Below are 18,434 nucleotides of genomic sequence, written 5' to 3' on the forward strand. Positions count from 1 at the left end.
GTTGCTATAAGACTGGTTTAAATTTAAAAACTAAAAGTTAATTAAAAGATAGGAAGAAAGGGCCGGGCTTAATGGTCACTGTTCAAGATGGACAGGAATCTTGGAGGTGACATCTCCTTCCCCATTCCTCCCGCAAGAGTTCTGTGCTGTGATCAGTCTTATTCAGCATTTCCATTGCTCTTGTGGTGTAAGAAATGCACGCAGTAATTTCCAAGTTCTTGAGTGGTACTGAGCAGCCTCAAGCAACGATACTGGTGCTGAAGATTTCCAGAAGGACTTCTTACGAGCTTCAGTATAGCTGTATGTATGGTTATATGTCTGTGTGGTTGTGTATAATCAAACTGTTATTGCATGAAACTGAATTCAGAGCTGGCAGTTGCAACATGGAGACAATGATTTCAGAGAGGTGTCGGTGCTAATTCTGAGATCTTTCCTGTTTGCAGCAGCAGCCAAAAAAGCCACCAATGTTATGCATCATCAGGGTGTTGAGAACAAGATAGAGGGTGTTGCTGCACGGTCCTGGAAGCCTTGGGGCACTCACATTTGGAGCACTGCCTGTGGTTTTGGTCTCCCCGTCTTGAGGAGTGTATGTAGTGGAGTTACAGAAGACACAGAAGAGGTCTACTAAAAAGAATTAGGGAACTGAGCAGCTGTCTTGCAAGGAGACACTCAAAAGGCTGGAATGTTTCAATCTGGGAATGAGAAGGGTGAAAGGGGGATGACTTAACAGAACTGGGAAAGCAGCAGATGAGGTGAATGTGCAGCAGTAACTCTCCAAATTCTGCAGTATTAGAGCTCAGCAACAGTAGATGAAGAGCGTAGGCAATTGATTCAAAGCAGATGCACAATGTAGTGAACTTTGGGAACTCTGTCCTGTGGGGAATTGTGGAAGCAGTATCAGCAGGTTTAAAAAGAGGTTAAACATAAAAGATATGCAGAATAGGCTTATATTGTCTCCCTAGATAACACCTGCTGTTGCCAGTGATGAAGGTAGTGTTAGATAGACCATTGGTCAGACCTAGAAGAGCAGCATTTATGTTCCAGTTATGAGCATAAGGAAGAACATTCTTAAGCAAGAAAAAGATGGAAAACAATATTGAAGTATACCGAGTATTCCCTTCCTTGGGATGTTTGGGCTCTATATGTTTTGTCAACAAGCATTTTACTAGAAATGTGACAGTTGCTTCAAAATTACTGATGTGCTGCTTAGCTGTGGCAATGATGAGGAAGGTCAGCTACGCTTGGAAAATGCTGCTGCACAGAACATGCTCTGCTAAACCAGCTATTCAGAAGCACCAAGTCTCCTTTTTAAAGGACTTATGAAGAAGCTTTCAAACTAGCTCGTAAGTGACTTGGAGGATCAAAATTTAGTTCAGGTGAATAAAAAGATTTAAAAAGGAAAATGAGTTTATTGACAAATGAAAAGTTTACTATTTTGCATACTGTAACCATTGTCCTTTATTATAGCTTCAGGTTTGTTTTATTCAGTCTCATGCATGTTAACTTAATTACCTTGTAGAATATTCCTCATTGGTGTGTGGCATGAAGCAGAAAGCTGATTTCCAGACACCAGGTTCTTGGAAATTAATTGAATTATGACTTTAAAGTACTGTTCACGGGGAGAAAACAAGCCAGACATAGCATGGTACCCTAGTTCATTACATTATTTTGCTAGTCTTTTCTAAATGTATTAAAACCACCTTAATTACTCTTTGATTTGTATCAAATACAAAGGGGGGAAATTTGGGTTGTCCTGGTTAGGTCTTTACCAGCTTGTTTTAGTTAACGTGGCAACTCACTTCCAGTTTACGTTGGGTGCCAGAGTTCAGCCAACTTGTATGTAAATGTTTATGTCTCTAAAGAAGGCATATGGCTACAGGAAATAAAATCCTGTACTAATAAATCTAATAGTTTCTTATCTCATGATCATTTAACATTTCAAATTAAAGGGGTAACAGTAAGTACAGGTAAGTGGAGGTGGGTTGAATTAGTGTTGGTTTGTACTGTCTGTGCTCACAACTTTCTCTTTTTGAATGGGTAGTTTTTAGCCTTATGGCTTCTGATAACTGCAGTGATACTAAAGGTGATTTTCTCTTTAGTTTTTGAATTTCCAGTCAGCATATGTGAGGTCTAGCCAACCATGAAATGTCACAGAGAAAAAACCTTCCAGACTAAAAAACCTGTTTCCATTATGGTAGAAGTAGTTTTGGACATTATGATTTCTTTGGTAATCCCATGAAGTCATCAACTGAATTTGAAAAATGGGAGTTAAATATGCATTGTGAAAATATACCTCAATTCTGAAAGCTACCTGTGAGAGCTTGCTTAAACTTGCTTATTTAGTGTTGCTCATCATACATCTGTGTCATTTTGAATGTGTTATCTTCAAGGGACTAAGCTATCGGAGCAAAAATATCTTGAAAAATAACTGTTCCAATTGAGGTTTTTATACTGTGATAGTACTGGCAGTGCTTCAGACTTCACAGTGCTGAAAGCACTTTAGTGTATTAAAAAAAAAAAAGTTTTATGAACTACCAGGTTATGAGAATTCTGAATCTAAGTAAATGGCCTTTTCTTCTTTTCACATTTGTTCTGTTTTTGTGCAGGTCCTCATGCTGAAACCGCCAGTGGATGCCAGAATTTGCAGTGTGGTTTTCGGGCCTGCTGCCGCTCTGGCGAATGACCGCTGACTTCTGATCTTTCAGTCTACTTCATTTAGCTCAGCAGGCTTCCTTTCATGCACTTTACTTACAGTTTGCATCTTGTGTTAACAATCCTTGGAGTGAGATTTGTTATACTAGCCTGACCCTGCCCACAACTTCAGAATCTTAATTATGAGTGTACTGTACAGTGTTGTAACAATCTCACAATCTCATTTGGTTTGAAGGGTGTTGGGTTTTGTTTTACTTAATTTGGGGAAGATGGGAAAACATTCAGATTTTTTTTTTATGCCACTTTCTTCCAAGTTTGGCACTTAAATATACTTTACTGGATTATTTTGTGTTAAGTAAGTGAATGGTTTTTTATTTTGAATCCGTAAGTACAATATAAAGCTCTGCAGAGAATCTGAAACGTATTGTTTGCATTTGGGTAACAATTATACATCTTTAGGAGCCTTGTTTCTTCCCCTTTCCTCTCATCCTCAAATCATTCTTTATATTGCAAAATTAGGGAAATTCACACCTTCCTTTTGCATTTGATTTTGTATTTGGGCTTGAAAGACATACTCAAATAAAACATTCCCACCAATAAATGTTATGTAGCAGTTGAATATATATGCTTTTAAGGTGTAATACCCAGCCATACCATGCCAGTAGGCTGCAGAGATTGGGTGGATGGGTGTTGTGGTTGCAGAGCTGTGAACCTTGCAATGTGTGGGGGTGTTTTGTTTTGTTTGTTTTTTTCCTTCCCATGACTGTGTTAAGATGCATTTTTGAAACGGCTTCCAAGGAAGTCTGTTTTCATTAATGTGAAATGTGTGGAAGACAACAGTACATTTTCCCTGTTGCTTTGATTTTTAAAGAGCCCTCATTGAACAGTAGAGACTAGCAGGGAGGTAGAGAATCCATTGTTGGGCTGAGTGAAACCTGTGCTAGGAAGAGAGATGAGTAATGTATGAGTACTGCACGAGTGTGTGTGTGGGCAGTATGGGGAAGAGCCCATTGCAAGAGAAGTGAGTATTGTAGCCCATGTTAAGTTGCAAACTTTAATGGCTACCTGCTCATGAGTGGCATAGTCGCAGGTTGTTTTTCTCTTGGGCAGAGGAGGGGTAGGTGGCAGCCTTTGTAGAAGGCAGACTGGTTTTTTTTTTCCCCCCATCCTGCCTAATTTTGAAGACTGACAATATGTCAAACTAGTAATTTTTACCCGTTTTACTAATTGGATAAATTCTTTTGAGTGGTATTTATTTAGGACAGCAGTCATGGTGACGTATGTAGCTTTCAAGATTCTTGGTGTCTGGGAGGTCAGTTTGCAGGCGTACCTGGAGATTACAATAAACTGCAAGTTTTGATACCATCTTGCTCCCACTAATACTGAAGAGTAGTAAGGTAAGAAAAATACTAGTGAATGTAGAGTTGCTGCAGTGTTGGGTGTTCACGGTTAACAGCTGAACATGGGCTAGAAGCAGAACATACAGTGCTCAGTTAGAAGCCTACAGAAGAGGTATAAAAGGCTACCATTATTCCAGCAGCTGTTGCTTCAAGTAAGCTACATTAACCCTTGGGCACCAAAGTAAATTTAGAGTGGATATATGGCCATTTGTGCAATGCTGACTGAGGTAAGATGAGAATAGTAACAAGATACATGCTGGGCTTTCTTGCATCTGTCCTTGTTGCAGAACTCTTTGTTTCTGAGGCTGGGAAGGTGCAGCTAGAGGTCCTTCTCCTTGCTGCTAGGTGGTCTTTCCTGTGGAGATTGGTAGAGACACAGCTGAGGCCTGCATCAGCTGCAGAAGATTCTGTTCACTTACTTACACCATGTTTCTTCTACAGCCTTCTCTGAAGGGGAGTTGGGCTAAACTTGGGAGATGTCATCAGTGTTGTTCAGCAAAGCATCATGTGATGACAGTGTAGCTACTCCTTTCTGCTGGAGGTTTATAGAGGGGAACCTGTGGCAGCGACCCCAGGCTCTAAACCAAAGATTTTGTGTCTAGTATTTATTAGGTAGACTGAATCTAGTTTGGGGTTAAGCTCAAGAACAATCTTAACTTTGATATGTTCTGATGAACATTCTTCCTAAGCTCAACCCACCATCATTTTCACTTGGAACAGTTTGATTAGCAAGGCAACTGCAGGAGAAGGATATATATTTGTATCGGTATTAACAGTTAACACCACTATTTAACATACTCATAAGCGAATCTGATTTTTAGTAAACTATTCTTTTGATAATCTTCTACTAGGGTAACTTGCAGATAAGGATTTTGTACTCCAAAGTAATTTAATCAAATTCTTGTATAAAATGAATGATCTTCCACTTATGTTTTGGTATAAATATTTACTAAATACTTCTAAAGAAAATGTTGTCTTATACCTCTAAATGGTGCTGGCATTATATAGACACTAAGTATGAAGTAGCAGATGATGCAGCCTCTTAAAAATTGAAGTATGGCCTTCACTGGCTCTTTGGTGCATGAAATTTATTCATGAGTAAACAATCCTGATCTTCATTCAGGAACTCGGGTACTAAAAAACTGTAATGGTACTGGAAAACTCTTTAACTATTTGTATTTGCCACTGTCTTTGAAGAGGTCTGTAGGTAAAATAAACTGACTAGCTAAAAACATAGTCTTCAAGGCATGATTCCAGGAACCAAGTTTCACCTGAAAAGGTGGCTTAAACTACCATTTTACTCTGCAATGTCACTATATGTGGGCATGTGTTATGCTTTTAAGAGTGTCATGTCCCACTGGGAGCGGTAAAATACTGTATAAAAATCACCTATCAGTACTGGAGTTTTAAGCTGTCAGTCTCTTCCTTAGCAGTAATAAGTAGCATCTTCAGTGGTTGTAGGGTGAATAAAGCTCATGTGTTTGTAGCTACTAACAATCAGGCTCTCATTTGATTTTTAAAATACTTGGGATAGCTCAAATCAGCAGTGGGAGAAATCTGTTCTTTTTACCCCTACATAAGCAAATTTCTTGAGGTATTCTGACTGGTCTATACTACCTATTTCGAACAAGTGAAGCAACATAAATCCATACAGAGAGAACATTTTGGGGATAAGCACGAATATACACAGCTAGAGCAAATTCAACATTGGAAACCTCAATGGTATGAACTCCCATACTGTGTACAGCTTCTATTAAAGGTCTGACTTCAGAAAATGGCATGTGAATAGGAAATCCAGAGACCTGGGAGAAGGAAAGAGGAAAAAACACCAAGGTAAGAAGAAAAGGTAAAGGCACCTGAATAAAGACATAGTTTTAAAAATCTGTATTACTGTGCATGTAAATTTTCTTTTCTATTGGTGGCCTGAGAAGATGCAATTAAAAAAGCTTATTTTGTATTTTAATACCACCTCCCTATTTCATATACATCAGGCAAGCTTCTGACATTTTTCCCCTTTAGTCTGGGTTAAGTTTGAAATGAAGATGTTTAGAAATCCACTAGAATAAAGTTACATTAATGAACACATACAGCATAATTGCTGCTTTTCTGCCTCTTAACTGGTTTTAATTCATTGTGTTCTCCTGTCTGCACTGGCTGGGGCTTTGAGGTGGCAAGTGTCTCCTGCCCATAATACATTTCAGGTCCAACAGGAACTGAAACCTCAACTCATTTTGAAAATTGCCAGAGTTGTGTACAGTATAGTCACCATGTGTTTTACATGAAGACCAGAAGGACCTAACCTTTAGAACAGCCTGGAGGAAGAATGCATGGGTACACCTGTGGCTGCAGTGAATTCTTAAGTACATTTTCTTCTGTCTTTAAAGAGCAGAGCAATGAGTAGAAAACTGAAGTAAAGCATGTTGTTGTGTGGGCTTCTGCACCTGTAAGTAGCCTGAGTGTAGTGCTACTTGGCATTAGTGCCAGGTTCTTGCTGACCAGACTTGAGAGCTAATGCACCAATCAACCCATAAGCATCCAGTGCTAGGAGACTGCACTTGTATTTATGTGTCAGAGGTAGTGACTGTTGCAGTACAGCAATAATCCAAGAACAGTGCAGCCAATTTATCTTTACATTCTTATCTTTACATTCAACAGAAAGTTTTTATCTATCTTCAACATCTACAAATGAAATAAAATAGATCATCACTTCTTCACTCTGTAAATACTACATTGGTTTGTCTTTTGTATAAAAGCGTCTCTGATTTTTGGTAGTAGAGGAAATGAATAGCCTAGGACACTCTTCTATACCACAGAGTAGTGATAATAAATCCTAGGGATTTAGATTCCTACTTCTGTGCACAAGCCATATATTTTCACAACTGTACCCTGTAATCTCCTAGCTGTTTTTGCAGCTCTGCCTGATGGTCATCTTCTATGTCTTTGCCTTGGTTTTGTTCTAGCAGTGGCAAAAAGTTACGCAGGGTAGAGGTACAGTATCTGTTCCAACGAGTTAGGTGCCGTGGTCTCCATTCCATAATCTTCTCTTTTAATATTTTTTCAATCCTGCAATAAAATAGACTAATTATTACAATTCTAGTATTTACTGGACATCTGAACTGATCACACTTAGTACAGATTATGGGGAACGCAAATTACCTCAGTTAAATTTACTGCTACCTAAAAGCACAGAAAAGCAATGCCAACATAACTGTATGGTGCTGTGCATGTTCAGTAACAGAATGGAAGGCCAGGGGCTTACAATCCTTTTTAGTTTACAACCTCTACAGCATTTTGCTTATTAGGGAACCGTACAGCAGTAATTGATCAGTTGTATCTGGCAATCTCTATTAAAGAGAGAGAATTAAAAAAAAGCCCTGTGAACAACAGCTTCTGATTTTTTTTTTTTTTTTTTTTTAGGCCATTCTCAATTCTTAGCGTTCCAAGCAGGTTTTTAGGACCTAGGTATGAATATGCTCTAGTGATCAGTAGTGACAGCATTTGCTTTGGAGGTAGAATTACCTGCCTTGTAGTTCCACTGCAGCAGCCTTGTCTGCATGCTGATAAACTAATTCTTCGGGCTAGCAATAAATAAAACAAATATTAAAATGTACAATCTCTTCTAGCTATACAACAATAACTACAGGAGTTACTGCCTTGATGGTACTCAAGTGAGTTCACAATTATGCTAAAATAATCTATTATTTAGTAGAGACATGATAAATACATACAAGCATCTAGTTAATGTTATGCTGGTTTGGTTGCCTTTTTTTTTTTCCAGTAAACTTCAACTGCTTATACCTTTGATAAACTGTAGAGAAATTCCTGTTTGTTTACTAAGGATGCATGTACAGCTTGAAATAATGCCTTCCTAGCTGTGAGACAAAAGTTGACATTTTCTTTATAATACCAAGCTACTACTTTAACACAAACATATCTAAAGATTTGTCCCATTTACCTTACTGTTGTCCTGAGATCTTACATGGATAGTTAGAGGACAACAGCTGTGCATTCATTCTGTATAAAACCAAATACTTTGCAGTATTCCTGCTTGCTTTTTTTTTTTTTTTTGAGTGCCTGGGAAAATGTTTTTAAAACCCAGTGCTGTTACATAAATACACTTAACCACAGAATTCTGAAGAACCTAGTCTCTGCTTCTTTATACTAAGTCTGTGACCTCTCAACCCCTCAAATCAAGTTGGTAATGGATCCATTAATACCTGAATGCTGCGGAGACCAGGGTATGGCAACCTTCTTGAAAAGAAAGACTTCCAAAGTTTTGGTTTGCTGCTATCAAAATTTATCCTTATTGGGGAATCATATTCTTGCATATTAAACCAAATCTACAAGAAAGCAGGTTTGTTTTAACTTTAAGCATATAATCACAGCTATGGAACACATTCCACTTACATGGCAATAAAATACTATATAATCTTGATGTCCTTATAGCAATTACCAGTATGAGTTCACATGAAACAAGGCAATCTTGTATAGTCAGAGGTGATGTGCAACTTCTGCATTCTTGCATCAGAAGGGATGCTGCTGTTCTGTCATGTCTTGTGCTTCAGAGTATGGACTAAGACCAGTGTACGAACAGAATTACTGTCTGCAGTTGGCAACTCTTCCTGCTGAATCTTTTTCTCCAGTATTTCCTTTTCAAAGCCTCATCTGCTGTGCACTGTGGCAGTTTTTATGCTTTCAGACACTTTCTGCCTTTACTATCACTTCAGCATCACATAGTGTTGGGTTACAGTATACTCCAAAATTTCTTCCACTGTCCTGGGCTGCATTTCCACCCCTCTCGATTGCTACGCAAGTCTCTTCTGAATTCTTAGTAAATTCTTCCAATGGCCCAGCACAGTGCAGCTGTGGCTGTGGTGCCTAATAGCCTGCTGCACGTTTATGATGCTGAATGTAAGTAGATATTGCAGACTCGCACAGCTCCTGTGTACATTTTGTCATCAAGGGGAACCCATGTCTTGCATACCCCTTCTTTACAGATATTCAATTTGGTCTATGTTTGAGCCTAGGCTGAAGCATGCAAGCATTGTAGGCTTCTTGCTCAAAACAACCTTAAATAACTACTGCTAAGGCTGCAAAATGTACCAATAACTAATATGTAAATGTACTAATTAATATGTAACCTTTTGTAACTGATGGTTCTGTGTACAACCTATATAACACACCATAACTGTGTTTTTCCTGGTTAGGTATGGAGTGGTATTGGTCTGCTGGCAGCACACCTGCTCAGTGACATGTAGATTGGAATTGGTTGCCTTGAAAGATGTTGTTGAGCTCTTGTGGTTCAAGGTTAGCTGATCAGGTGGTCAGTGCTGAAGTCCTTAGTTGCTTCTTCCAGGAATTAATGATTAAGATGATACATTTTTCTTAACTGTTAGGTTTAGTACTACTTAAAAAAAAAAAACCAAACCCCAAACCAACTCAACCACTCCCCAGAACACTTTCAATGAAAGACAGAACTGACACTTAAAATAAATATGCTTTAGAATACAAAATCATAATCTGTGCTTAGAATAAAACCCCAGAAGGTTAAAAAACAGAACAAAAGTTATAACGCATGACACTTGCAAACAACTTCTCCAGGTATGTTCTCAATACAGAAAATAAAAGCAAATGTTTGCTATATTTTGGTGCACAATGGAAGCCTGACTCACTGTTCCCTGACAGTTTCCAAAAAACTAAGGAGCAAACTTCTAAACTCAACATCCAGTTTTTGTACAAATAAAACCTAGGGTTCTTTTTTTTAAACTCACCTTGTGTTTCCTCAGTTTCAGACTTCCACACATCTTTCTGCCTAGCTGTCATGTCCCTGTTTGTGTCCCCAGAAGCTGTGAGGGTTTGCTTCTAGCCAAGTTGGGGAATGCTGCTGGCAGGAGACTGCCAAGGGTTTCTGTCCCTCCTGACACAGGCTCAGCTCTGCCCCAGTTCTGTGGTCTTTGGTTCACCTGCCCGAAGCTGTGCAGCTCTTTCAAGGTCTTCTCTCCCCCACTGCTATCTCTGAGAGTTTTTAGCCACACAATGAATACTATATTGTGAACATGCACTGGTATTACTTGTATTTTAAAGCAAATAAACAGGAGGACTTGATGCCAGGCGGAAAATCAATACTGGTTTTGTGCCTTGTAGTGCCAGCTCTGTGTTTTGCACATTGAACCATTCAGGGCTGTGCCCACCATTACATATGCAACTCAAGTGACTCCTTCCAATATGCTTTATTTTTCATTTTTCAGTTACATTTCACCTGCAAACTATTAGCTTTGCTGAATTACTACTCCTCAGCTAAGCAGTAGTAAACTTAGGTTATCCAAGTTGGGAAACATTTAAGTAAAACCCAGTAATGAAAATTATATGAACATATGTCTTGATCCACCTAAATGCTGATTAAAAAAAAAATCTCTTAAGTGTTTAAAAGTAGCTGAAAAACCTACTTAAGATTGAATGAAAACACTAATAATGAGACAGCATAAATATAGTTACATTGATGAACAAATGATGCATAAAGTCAAGAAAAATATCAACTCTTACATGTATAGAAATGTGTCAAGACTAGGTACACTTACATTATCACAGCCGATCAGACAGTACACATTTTGTAAGGGGCAGAAGGTATCATACTGCCCGTAAAAACATCCAGTACTGGGATTCCAAATTACATATTGACTTTGTTCCAAAGTTAATACATATGCAGTTGGTCCCTAGGAAGAAAAAAAAGTATGAGAAAGATGTTTTAAAACTGGCTATGAAGACAGTATGCTTTGCATTGTGTGGAATATTAAATTTTTACTATTGAGATTAATAGTACTTTTGGGGGCAAACTGGTTGGAAGAAGTTACAGGTTCATTACAATTCAACAACTAACATTTACATAATAAAGTGTTCTCTGTTATGTGGCAGAAAAATGTTAGAAATACACAGCCCTGAGCCATTCTTAAAATACAGATTCTGAAAGTCATCTTGGTTCAGCTATGAACTAATGTTGGAAAGTTGCATTATAAACAGTCTTACCATCTCTTTTCAAAAGAGCAGTATTGGTTACTTGCAAATGTGAGTGCTTCCCTGAGAACAAATGCAACTCCTAGGGGGTAAAAGATTCTAAAGATTTTAGTCCTTAGCCCATCTAAGCCGGATTGCTGCCACAGTGGGTTCACAGTCCAAGGCAAAGCAGACTGCCTAACCTGCCTGTATTACAGAAGGCAGATGAAGATTCACTTATCAAGCCTGAACAAATCTATCATTTCTCTTGCTGCAGCTTTGCCATCAGCTGGAGAAAGCATCAAGGGATGTGTACATACCAGTAAGAATCCCTGGCAAGCCCCTAAACCTCTCAACCTCGACCCAATCCCACCCAAACTCCATCACAGTCTGTGTATTCACGACTGAGACACTGTGAATGTACTGTCTCCATTACCTTTGTCCTGGACACACCATTTATACAAACTTATACAGATGCTTGGTAGTGTACTATGAGGATGACACCTACTACCAGATTAAGTATGGAAACATGGGTCCAGGAAAAAAAAACCCAGACAATATTTATACTATGATATACTTTCAACTTCCCCCCCCCCCCCCCCTTTCTGAAAAGAATCATTTCAGCAGCGCCAACGTTTAGATAACTTCCTGGAAAAACATGCCACCAAGAAATGATTCTATCCATTGGTGGGAACCAAAGACTTCACAGAATAAAAGTTAATAGTCAGACCAAATGAAAAAAATCCTCTTACCTCAGGAACAGCATTTCCAATGATAAGCCAGGCTTTTTTCCCCATACCAAGAAAATAATTACACAAGAGCACAGCATGTTCTTCCTCATCTCCCGCCAGAAGATAAAGAAATTGCTAGTTGAGGTACAAAAAAAAAAAACAAACCAAAAACCAAACAAAAGGTCTTTCTATGCAGTTATCAACGGTGTTTTCAACTTACAACATTTAATAATATTTCTTAACACTTCTGAAGCAAAAGAGTTCTCTCACATCTTTGCAATTGATCTTTATTGTTAATTAGGCACTGCTTCAACATGCAGGATGAAAAGCGAATGCTGTGAAAATCCATGATGCAGATCTGAAATTTTACAAGAACCAGGGCTTTTGTCTTTTGAGTTATTCTGAATTTTGCAGAAAAGTTCTGAGATGGTAAAAACATAATCTACGATTAACTTAATATCTGTTGTTATTCTATAGATGACAGGGTTTATTTGTGTGTGACAGAGAAGGCTAAATATCCCATTATTGCTGACATTACATGCAATGTTTTTTTCTGTAGTTCCTTAGAACTACAATGATCAATTTTAAGTCTAGTTTTAAAGTCTCCACCAGTCAGCATCCTTTCACTTGTGCATGACTAGCCATTTTGGATTGTTTTATAACTGAAAACAAACAGAAAAAGCTTAAAGCCCTAAGCATTCTTAGGGTCACTCAATTACAACCTATCAAAGAGAAAAATTTTGGCTTGTATCAGGATGAGCAACTTTTCTCAAGCTTTGGTCCTCATTCTTTGAAATAAACAGCTGATAAAGAAAAACAGTCCTCACAATAATAGAATCACAGAATAATTTAGTGCTGAAGGGACCTCAGGAGCTCATCTAGTACAATCTCCCCTAGAAAGCTGGGGCTGCTAGGATGTTACTTTCAAGAGGATAAAGAACTTCTGCTTAATGCATTGCTTACATCTGATGTACTCCATAAATCACAAATTCCAGCAAATGACACACTATCTGGCAGAAAAGGAATCAAAGCAACGTATCGAGCCACCAATTCCTGCAAAAAACCAAACCAGAGCAATTCACAGTTTCAATTCACGACACTGATCTAACAATAGTATTATTATACCAGATGTGAAGCATAGTGCTGTTTCCACAGATATCAATGACAAAACACTGACTAACCTCATTACATTAGCAGATAGCTCATTTTAGAACATACATCAAAGACTGATGATTTACTCCCATTGAGGTTTGTCTTTTAAAGGACAATACTCATTAATATACCTATGTTTTTTCAAAGACAAATATCCTTTTCCAGCATCATTATGGACAGACTTACTGCACATCACACACAGTCATTACTACTTTATTTTGTATCTCTCATTTTTCCTTTACAAAAAGCGTAGCTATACAGCAGACATATAAAAAAAGGTAAGTGCCTACATGCAACGTGCATGCGCACATGTGAACACACACATTCTGAAATCTGTATCCCAGAAACTTCACTATCTTCTCTAAGTACTTACTGCTGCTGTTTGAGAACTATCTGGGATGGCATCAAGAAGCTCCTGTGGTGGATTCAGAGGTTTGATATATCTGGTAATAAAAACTGTTTTCCCATTGAGGTCAATTACAGTTGTTAGGCATTTGCGGCTTGGAAACTTTGATGTACATTCAGCTTCATACTTTGCTGCTGCCTGGAGCAATTTCTCCTCTTCTTGGGTATCAAACTTCAAAAGACAGTACAATTTATATAAAAATAGTTTTATTTATAGTTTGGGCTTAAGTCTTTACTATATTTGGCCTTATTTCACCATTTACAGGAGCATAAAAGGAGTGTAAAATTCTTTCCTAATAGCATTTTGAACTTTCCTTGTAGTATATACTTTGGCTCACAGACATGTAAGAAAGGTCAAGGTACTGGAAAATCAGGCAATGTGCATTTACTTATGAATGCACATAATGACTTGTACCTATAAGCTGGCTTTATTAAAGCACTGAAATACGTAGTGAAAGTTATGGCCAAGCAAAACTACAGGGATGAGTATGTAACACCACATATTAATTCACAGGTAAACAATTATGGTTAGGTACTAATCCTACATGCTATTCACATAACATTCCATTAAAACCACAACTAAGGTTATGCACAAATCCCAGTAAATTTTATATAAATAATACTATGACAACCCTGCGCAATGCCAAAATATTTGCAGAGAAGGTCCAAGTAATTTTTAGAGGAATCCTTATAATTCAGACTTGCCTAAAATTTCAGGGCTTTTAGATGAGATTTTGTAGAAGCAAATCTAGGACTCAAAAGCACGTATTCACTATATAACAACAACAATTATTTGCTCATATGTCACCTAAAATGTCATCTTTTACAGGTATTAGGATCAAAGTATTTTTTTTCATCTACTTAGAATCCCTTCTATATTTCTAGTGGTGCTGAGAATTAAAGCTCATACTTCATAATATTTTTGTTCAAAATAAACCACCTTTTGTTGTTTGTATCCTTCTTCTCAAACTAACCAGAGGGGGAACAGCTGGGCACTGCCCTGTAGCTAGACCTTCAGGTCAGCAGAGAAGGCATACAGTGGTGATTCTTCTCAACCATAATTAACAGCCGAAATGTACAGTCTCTAGCACTTTGTAAATTTAAATGTAGTAATTCACTGCAAATATTACTGACAAATAAACAACTACTATATCAGAGTCAAGTAATGCAAAGTGCAGAAAGATTGCTGAACGGCACCAAAACCAAGCTAAGTCTTAAACAGGGAACAACAGGAATCTCTCAACTGATTTATTAATATTATACCTTCTTAAGCATTTCGTTCATCTATATAGAGATGCAGGAAGGACAGCAGGAAAGAGAAGAAAAATAGGTAAAGAAACAAAAAAGGTATTGTAAAATTAAACTAAAATTAAGCTTAGCATCCTAAATCAGTACACAAATATTTCAAATAACTACAGCAGGAATGGCTAGGAATAGGAACAAAGGATGGCAAAAATATTTAGCTAGTTTTTGTCATTTTATGCCAAACACTTTCTATAATAAGTGTATGTGTTACAATTTGGGGAGTTGCAGCACAGAATTATAACTTATCCAGTCATGGTTAGAATACACGCATATGTCACTTTAGTAATGTTTTTATGTACAGATTTCACTAGATACATACCACCTAAAATAGAACAGTCTCTTGATGAATTTAGTTCTGCTTTACTTAGTTTCATCTAACATGAAATTATATCTTATTGTTTTCTATTTATATTGCTTTGAAACAAATGGATTATTTGAAAATCCCATACAATGTTTGCTAAAGAAATAATTTGGTTTGGCTTAGTATCCAAGGTAAACAAATCATCTGCTGCTAAGTAACATTTTTATAAGATTTAGAAAAATCTCTAATGCAAAGAGTGAACAAAAATCTGGCAAAACTCCTACTGATTTATTAGTCACAACTGTTTTTCCCACTGTTCTTCAGATTTTAGAAAACAGATCTTCTGTACCAATAGTTTTCTTACCTTAGAAACATTTTCCTTATTCCTGGTTTTACTTTCAATGCACTTCAGTGGCAATGCATACTTTTTGGTACAGTTTAGCTTTCATGGAATCATAGAACAGCCAGGTTGGAAGGGACCTCAAAAGACCATCTGGTCCAACCTTTTGTGGAAAAGGGAGTCCAGATGAGATTATCTAGTACCCTGTCCCACCACATCTTGAAAACCTCCAGTAATGGGGACTCTGCCATGTCACTGGGGAGACTGAGTGAATGATTGTTCTCACTGTAAAGAATTTCTTTCTTATACTGAGATAAAACCTCTCCTGGTGCAACTTGTACCCATTGCCCCTTGTCTTCTCAGTGTGGCTCCCTGTGAGGAGAAGCTTTGACATGTAGTATTTCTTGCTACTTAGAACAGGACTAATTTCCTGTGTTGTGATTTATTGTGCTATGATTCTTTGCCAAATGGAAGGTACTTCAGTCTCTTTCTAGTTCTTTATGTCTGAGTTTTGGCAAGGGGCAGTTAGCTCCTACCGTCATACTTGAAAGACAACTTATGTCAGAAATATCTATGACTTTAAGCTGTTTTTTCCCTCCGAAGTGTTCAAATCAATTCTAAATATAGCTAGCAAACCGCATGATTTTACTAAGCATTAATACAATACATAACCTGTTGATAACTAAGCATCTATGCAAGAAATTCTGAACGTTTGCTCATTATTTAAAAAAGTCAAGATTTGCAACATATAGTCCATAATATTTTACAATAATCTCACCCCTTATTTGAATTTCTATTTTTCTTTTGAAACTGTAGAGACAGGTCTTTCTATAAACTGAGATCTGTTTCCTTACAAATTCAGTACATTTTTTTTCCCAGCAACTAATTACTGTGTGTAAAGATTAAGACTATGAAACTCTTGAATGAGGTCTCATCTATTAAAGGTGCCTCAAGGCTGTTAAGTTCATATTTACCGCTTCAAGTCCTAGTAATAATCGTATCATTCAAACTAATTAACCTTAAAAGGCATCCATGAATGCACTTTATTAATTTTTTTTATTATCAACAGTACTAAATTGTAACAATTCCCACAGTACTGCATGAGAGCAAGAAAACATAGAACTGAAAAGTTTCCAACATTGTAATTTAACAGGAAAAAGGGTTTTTAGAATGCATCATACAATTTTATAGTTATTCTGAAAAAGAAATTACATAACAATAGACCTTTCTCTCCAGTTCCTGTTTGTCTCTAATAAATGACCAGTGTAGCACTGAACTGGAAAAGAATGAACTGCTGCTGTTTGTGCATGAGAAACATACATCCTTGCTGAATGGATCTCAAAATCATTGCATAATGTTACATATAATAGCAAGTGGTGTATGCATTTTAACTACATATTGTTGTTAGTGTAAGGCACTTCTGGTTTAGTAAAATAACTGAAAAAAATAACAGCTGCTGTTTAGAAATGATTATCTTCAAGATCTGGAGGCATGCACGAAGTCCTAAATAATAAATGCTGTATTTGAATAGTATAAACACAGAAGCAAGAAAATACTATGTTCACACCTGCCGCCTCCTTTTTGTCCACTGTTCACAAATACTCACGTGAATACTTTACTGTTTACAGAAGTAAATGGGAAAATTCTATACTCACAGATAATGAATGCAAATTTGCTTTCTATTAACATTGGAACTAGATACCTGGTGAAAGTTATTTCTCATGCATTAAGTGTTCATCTAACTTAATGGTGCATCCAATTAAATTGAACTGAGCTAAAAAATTTGAAACAGAACACTCAATTTGTATTGATGTCCTTCTGTACTTGTATGCATGTCCTTTGGTACACTAAGCATACCTATTTATATGCATCTCAAGAACTGCACCACTGGAAAAAAAAAAGCAAGAATATGATGAATTACTGATTACTTACCTTCTCTCTGACTGACTCTCCAGGAATAAGCTGTGGTTCAATGGTAATAAACAGTGTTATATACGAGCCCTCACTCAGATTTTGCACAGAATCATAACCTCTCTCAATTCCCAGGTTCTTTTCTTTGCTGTAGCCAAGGAGGACTGGAGGAACATCCACCTTAAATGTACCATCAACCTACAACATACACAGAGAAATACTTCTCATTAGAAGCAAAAAAGCAAAACTTCCTTCTCAAATACATTTTCTACTTGTATTCAAGTATTTTATTCCTTTGATTTCTTTACTACTCTGAATTACAAAACAGTAAAATGAGAGAATATGACATATATACTGATTAACTGTGGGGAAAACATGAGACATCTCATGGTTAAATGTATTAATTACAACTAGATTTCAGCCTCTCTTGCATATTAGGGACACTAATATTTAACGTAATGGAAATCATGCACACTAGTTCTTAAAGAAAGAGTGCCAGCCTTTCACTGTTTTTCTTTCAAACAGCAATCTCCACATGGCACTATTTACCTGGAAAATGACAAAATGGCAAAATACAGGTTGCAGGACTACGCTTCTGAAGGCAGCATCACACCAACATGCCTTTGCCTATGTTTGAGTGATGTGGGAATGATGCTCCAGCATCTCACAGATGGACACCCTGCACGCAGAAGCTGCTGATGCTGCTTGGGTACAACTAGAACTGGGCCCATTCAGCCAGCTTCCCCACAGAAGAGTGCTCTGATAGACCCACCAGCCCTCTGCCACCACAAACAAAAGATAAGGTCTTTCTGAAAGGTCGTGTCAGACAAGAAATGGCACGCCCCTCACTTGCTCGGGCAGGTCTTAACAGTGGAACTACACAGCTTTAACAGAAAAGCAAGAAGATTAACCTCCTGATTTGGGTGGAATTCAGATGACTGCCATCAGGAAGCCTATGTTCAGCGGATGTAGAAGATGAACAGATGACTCACTGTGCTGACTCATCAAACATTTAAGAACAAAATTAAGTTTTGATAAGGAGAAAACTCTAAATAAATCACTCAATTTCTGCTGTAGTATAGTAGAACAGGATGAATAAATGCTTCATTTTCTACTGAAATTTAATTGCTAGATGCACCTTGATATAACCACTGGACTGATCGGGCTTTTTCAAATTCAGTAAGAAATCCTGTTGAAATGTAAAGAATCTCTAATGTTGGGAAGATCTATGCAGGCACTCACACTAT

General features: G+C 37.5%; 2 protein-coding genes across 8 annotated transcripts in view; one reads left to right on the forward strand and one right to left on the reverse strand.

Moving 5' to 3' along the window:
* Window positions 1-3,253, forward strand: part of FBXL5 (F-box and leucine rich repeat protein 5) — a 38,268-nt gene extending 35,015 nt beyond the window's left edge. For both annotated transcript variants that reach the window (XM_052780442.1, XM_052780444.1), the window contains exon 11: window positions 2,607-3,253. In XM_052780442.1, the coding sequence (XP_052636402.1) occupies window positions 2,607-2,683 (77 nt within the window). In that variant the 3' untranslated portion in view covers window positions 2,684-3,253. The remainder of the gene's footprint in view (window positions 1-2,606) is intronic.
* A 1,389-nt stretch (window positions 3,254-4,642) lies between these two features.
* Window positions 4,643-18,434, reverse strand: part of CC2D2A (coiled-coil and C2 domain containing 2A) — a 64,483-nt gene continuing 50,691 nt past the window's right edge. For 4 of the 6 annotated variants that reach the window (XM_052780449.1, XM_052780446.1, XM_052780445.1 and 1 more), the window contains 10 exons: window positions 17,209-17,385; window positions 14,594-14,614; window positions 13,299-13,502; window positions 12,737-12,826; window positions 11,795-11,908; window positions 10,631-10,765; window positions 8,270-8,392; window positions 7,572-7,630; window positions 6,938-7,115; window positions 4,643-5,854 (listed from right to left, as the gene is read on the reverse strand). In XM_052780449.1, the coding sequence (XP_052636409.1) occupies window positions 5,666-5,854; window positions 6,938-7,115; window positions 7,572-7,630; window positions 8,270-8,392; window positions 10,631-10,765; window positions 11,795-11,908; window positions 12,737-12,826; window positions 13,299-13,502; window positions 14,594-14,614; window positions 17,209-17,385 (1,290 nt within the window). In that variant the 3' untranslated portion in view covers window positions 4,643-5,665. The remainder of the gene's footprint in view (window positions 5,855-6,937; window positions 7,116-7,571; window positions 7,631-8,269; window positions 8,393-10,630; window positions 10,766-11,794; window positions 11,909-12,736; window positions 12,827-13,298; window positions 13,503-14,593; window positions 14,615-17,208; window positions 17,386-18,434) is intronic. The other 2 variants (XM_052780448.1, XM_052780447.1) reach the window with 1 other exon arrangement.

The sequence above is a fragment of the Harpia harpyja genome, chromosome 2, assembly GCF_026419915.1.
Source record: "Harpia harpyja isolate bHarHar1 chromosome 2, bHarHar1 primary haplotype, whole genome shotgun sequence".
NCBI classification, from domain to species: domain Eukaryota; kingdom Metazoa; phylum Chordata; class Aves; order Accipitriformes; family Accipitridae; genus Harpia; species Harpia harpyja.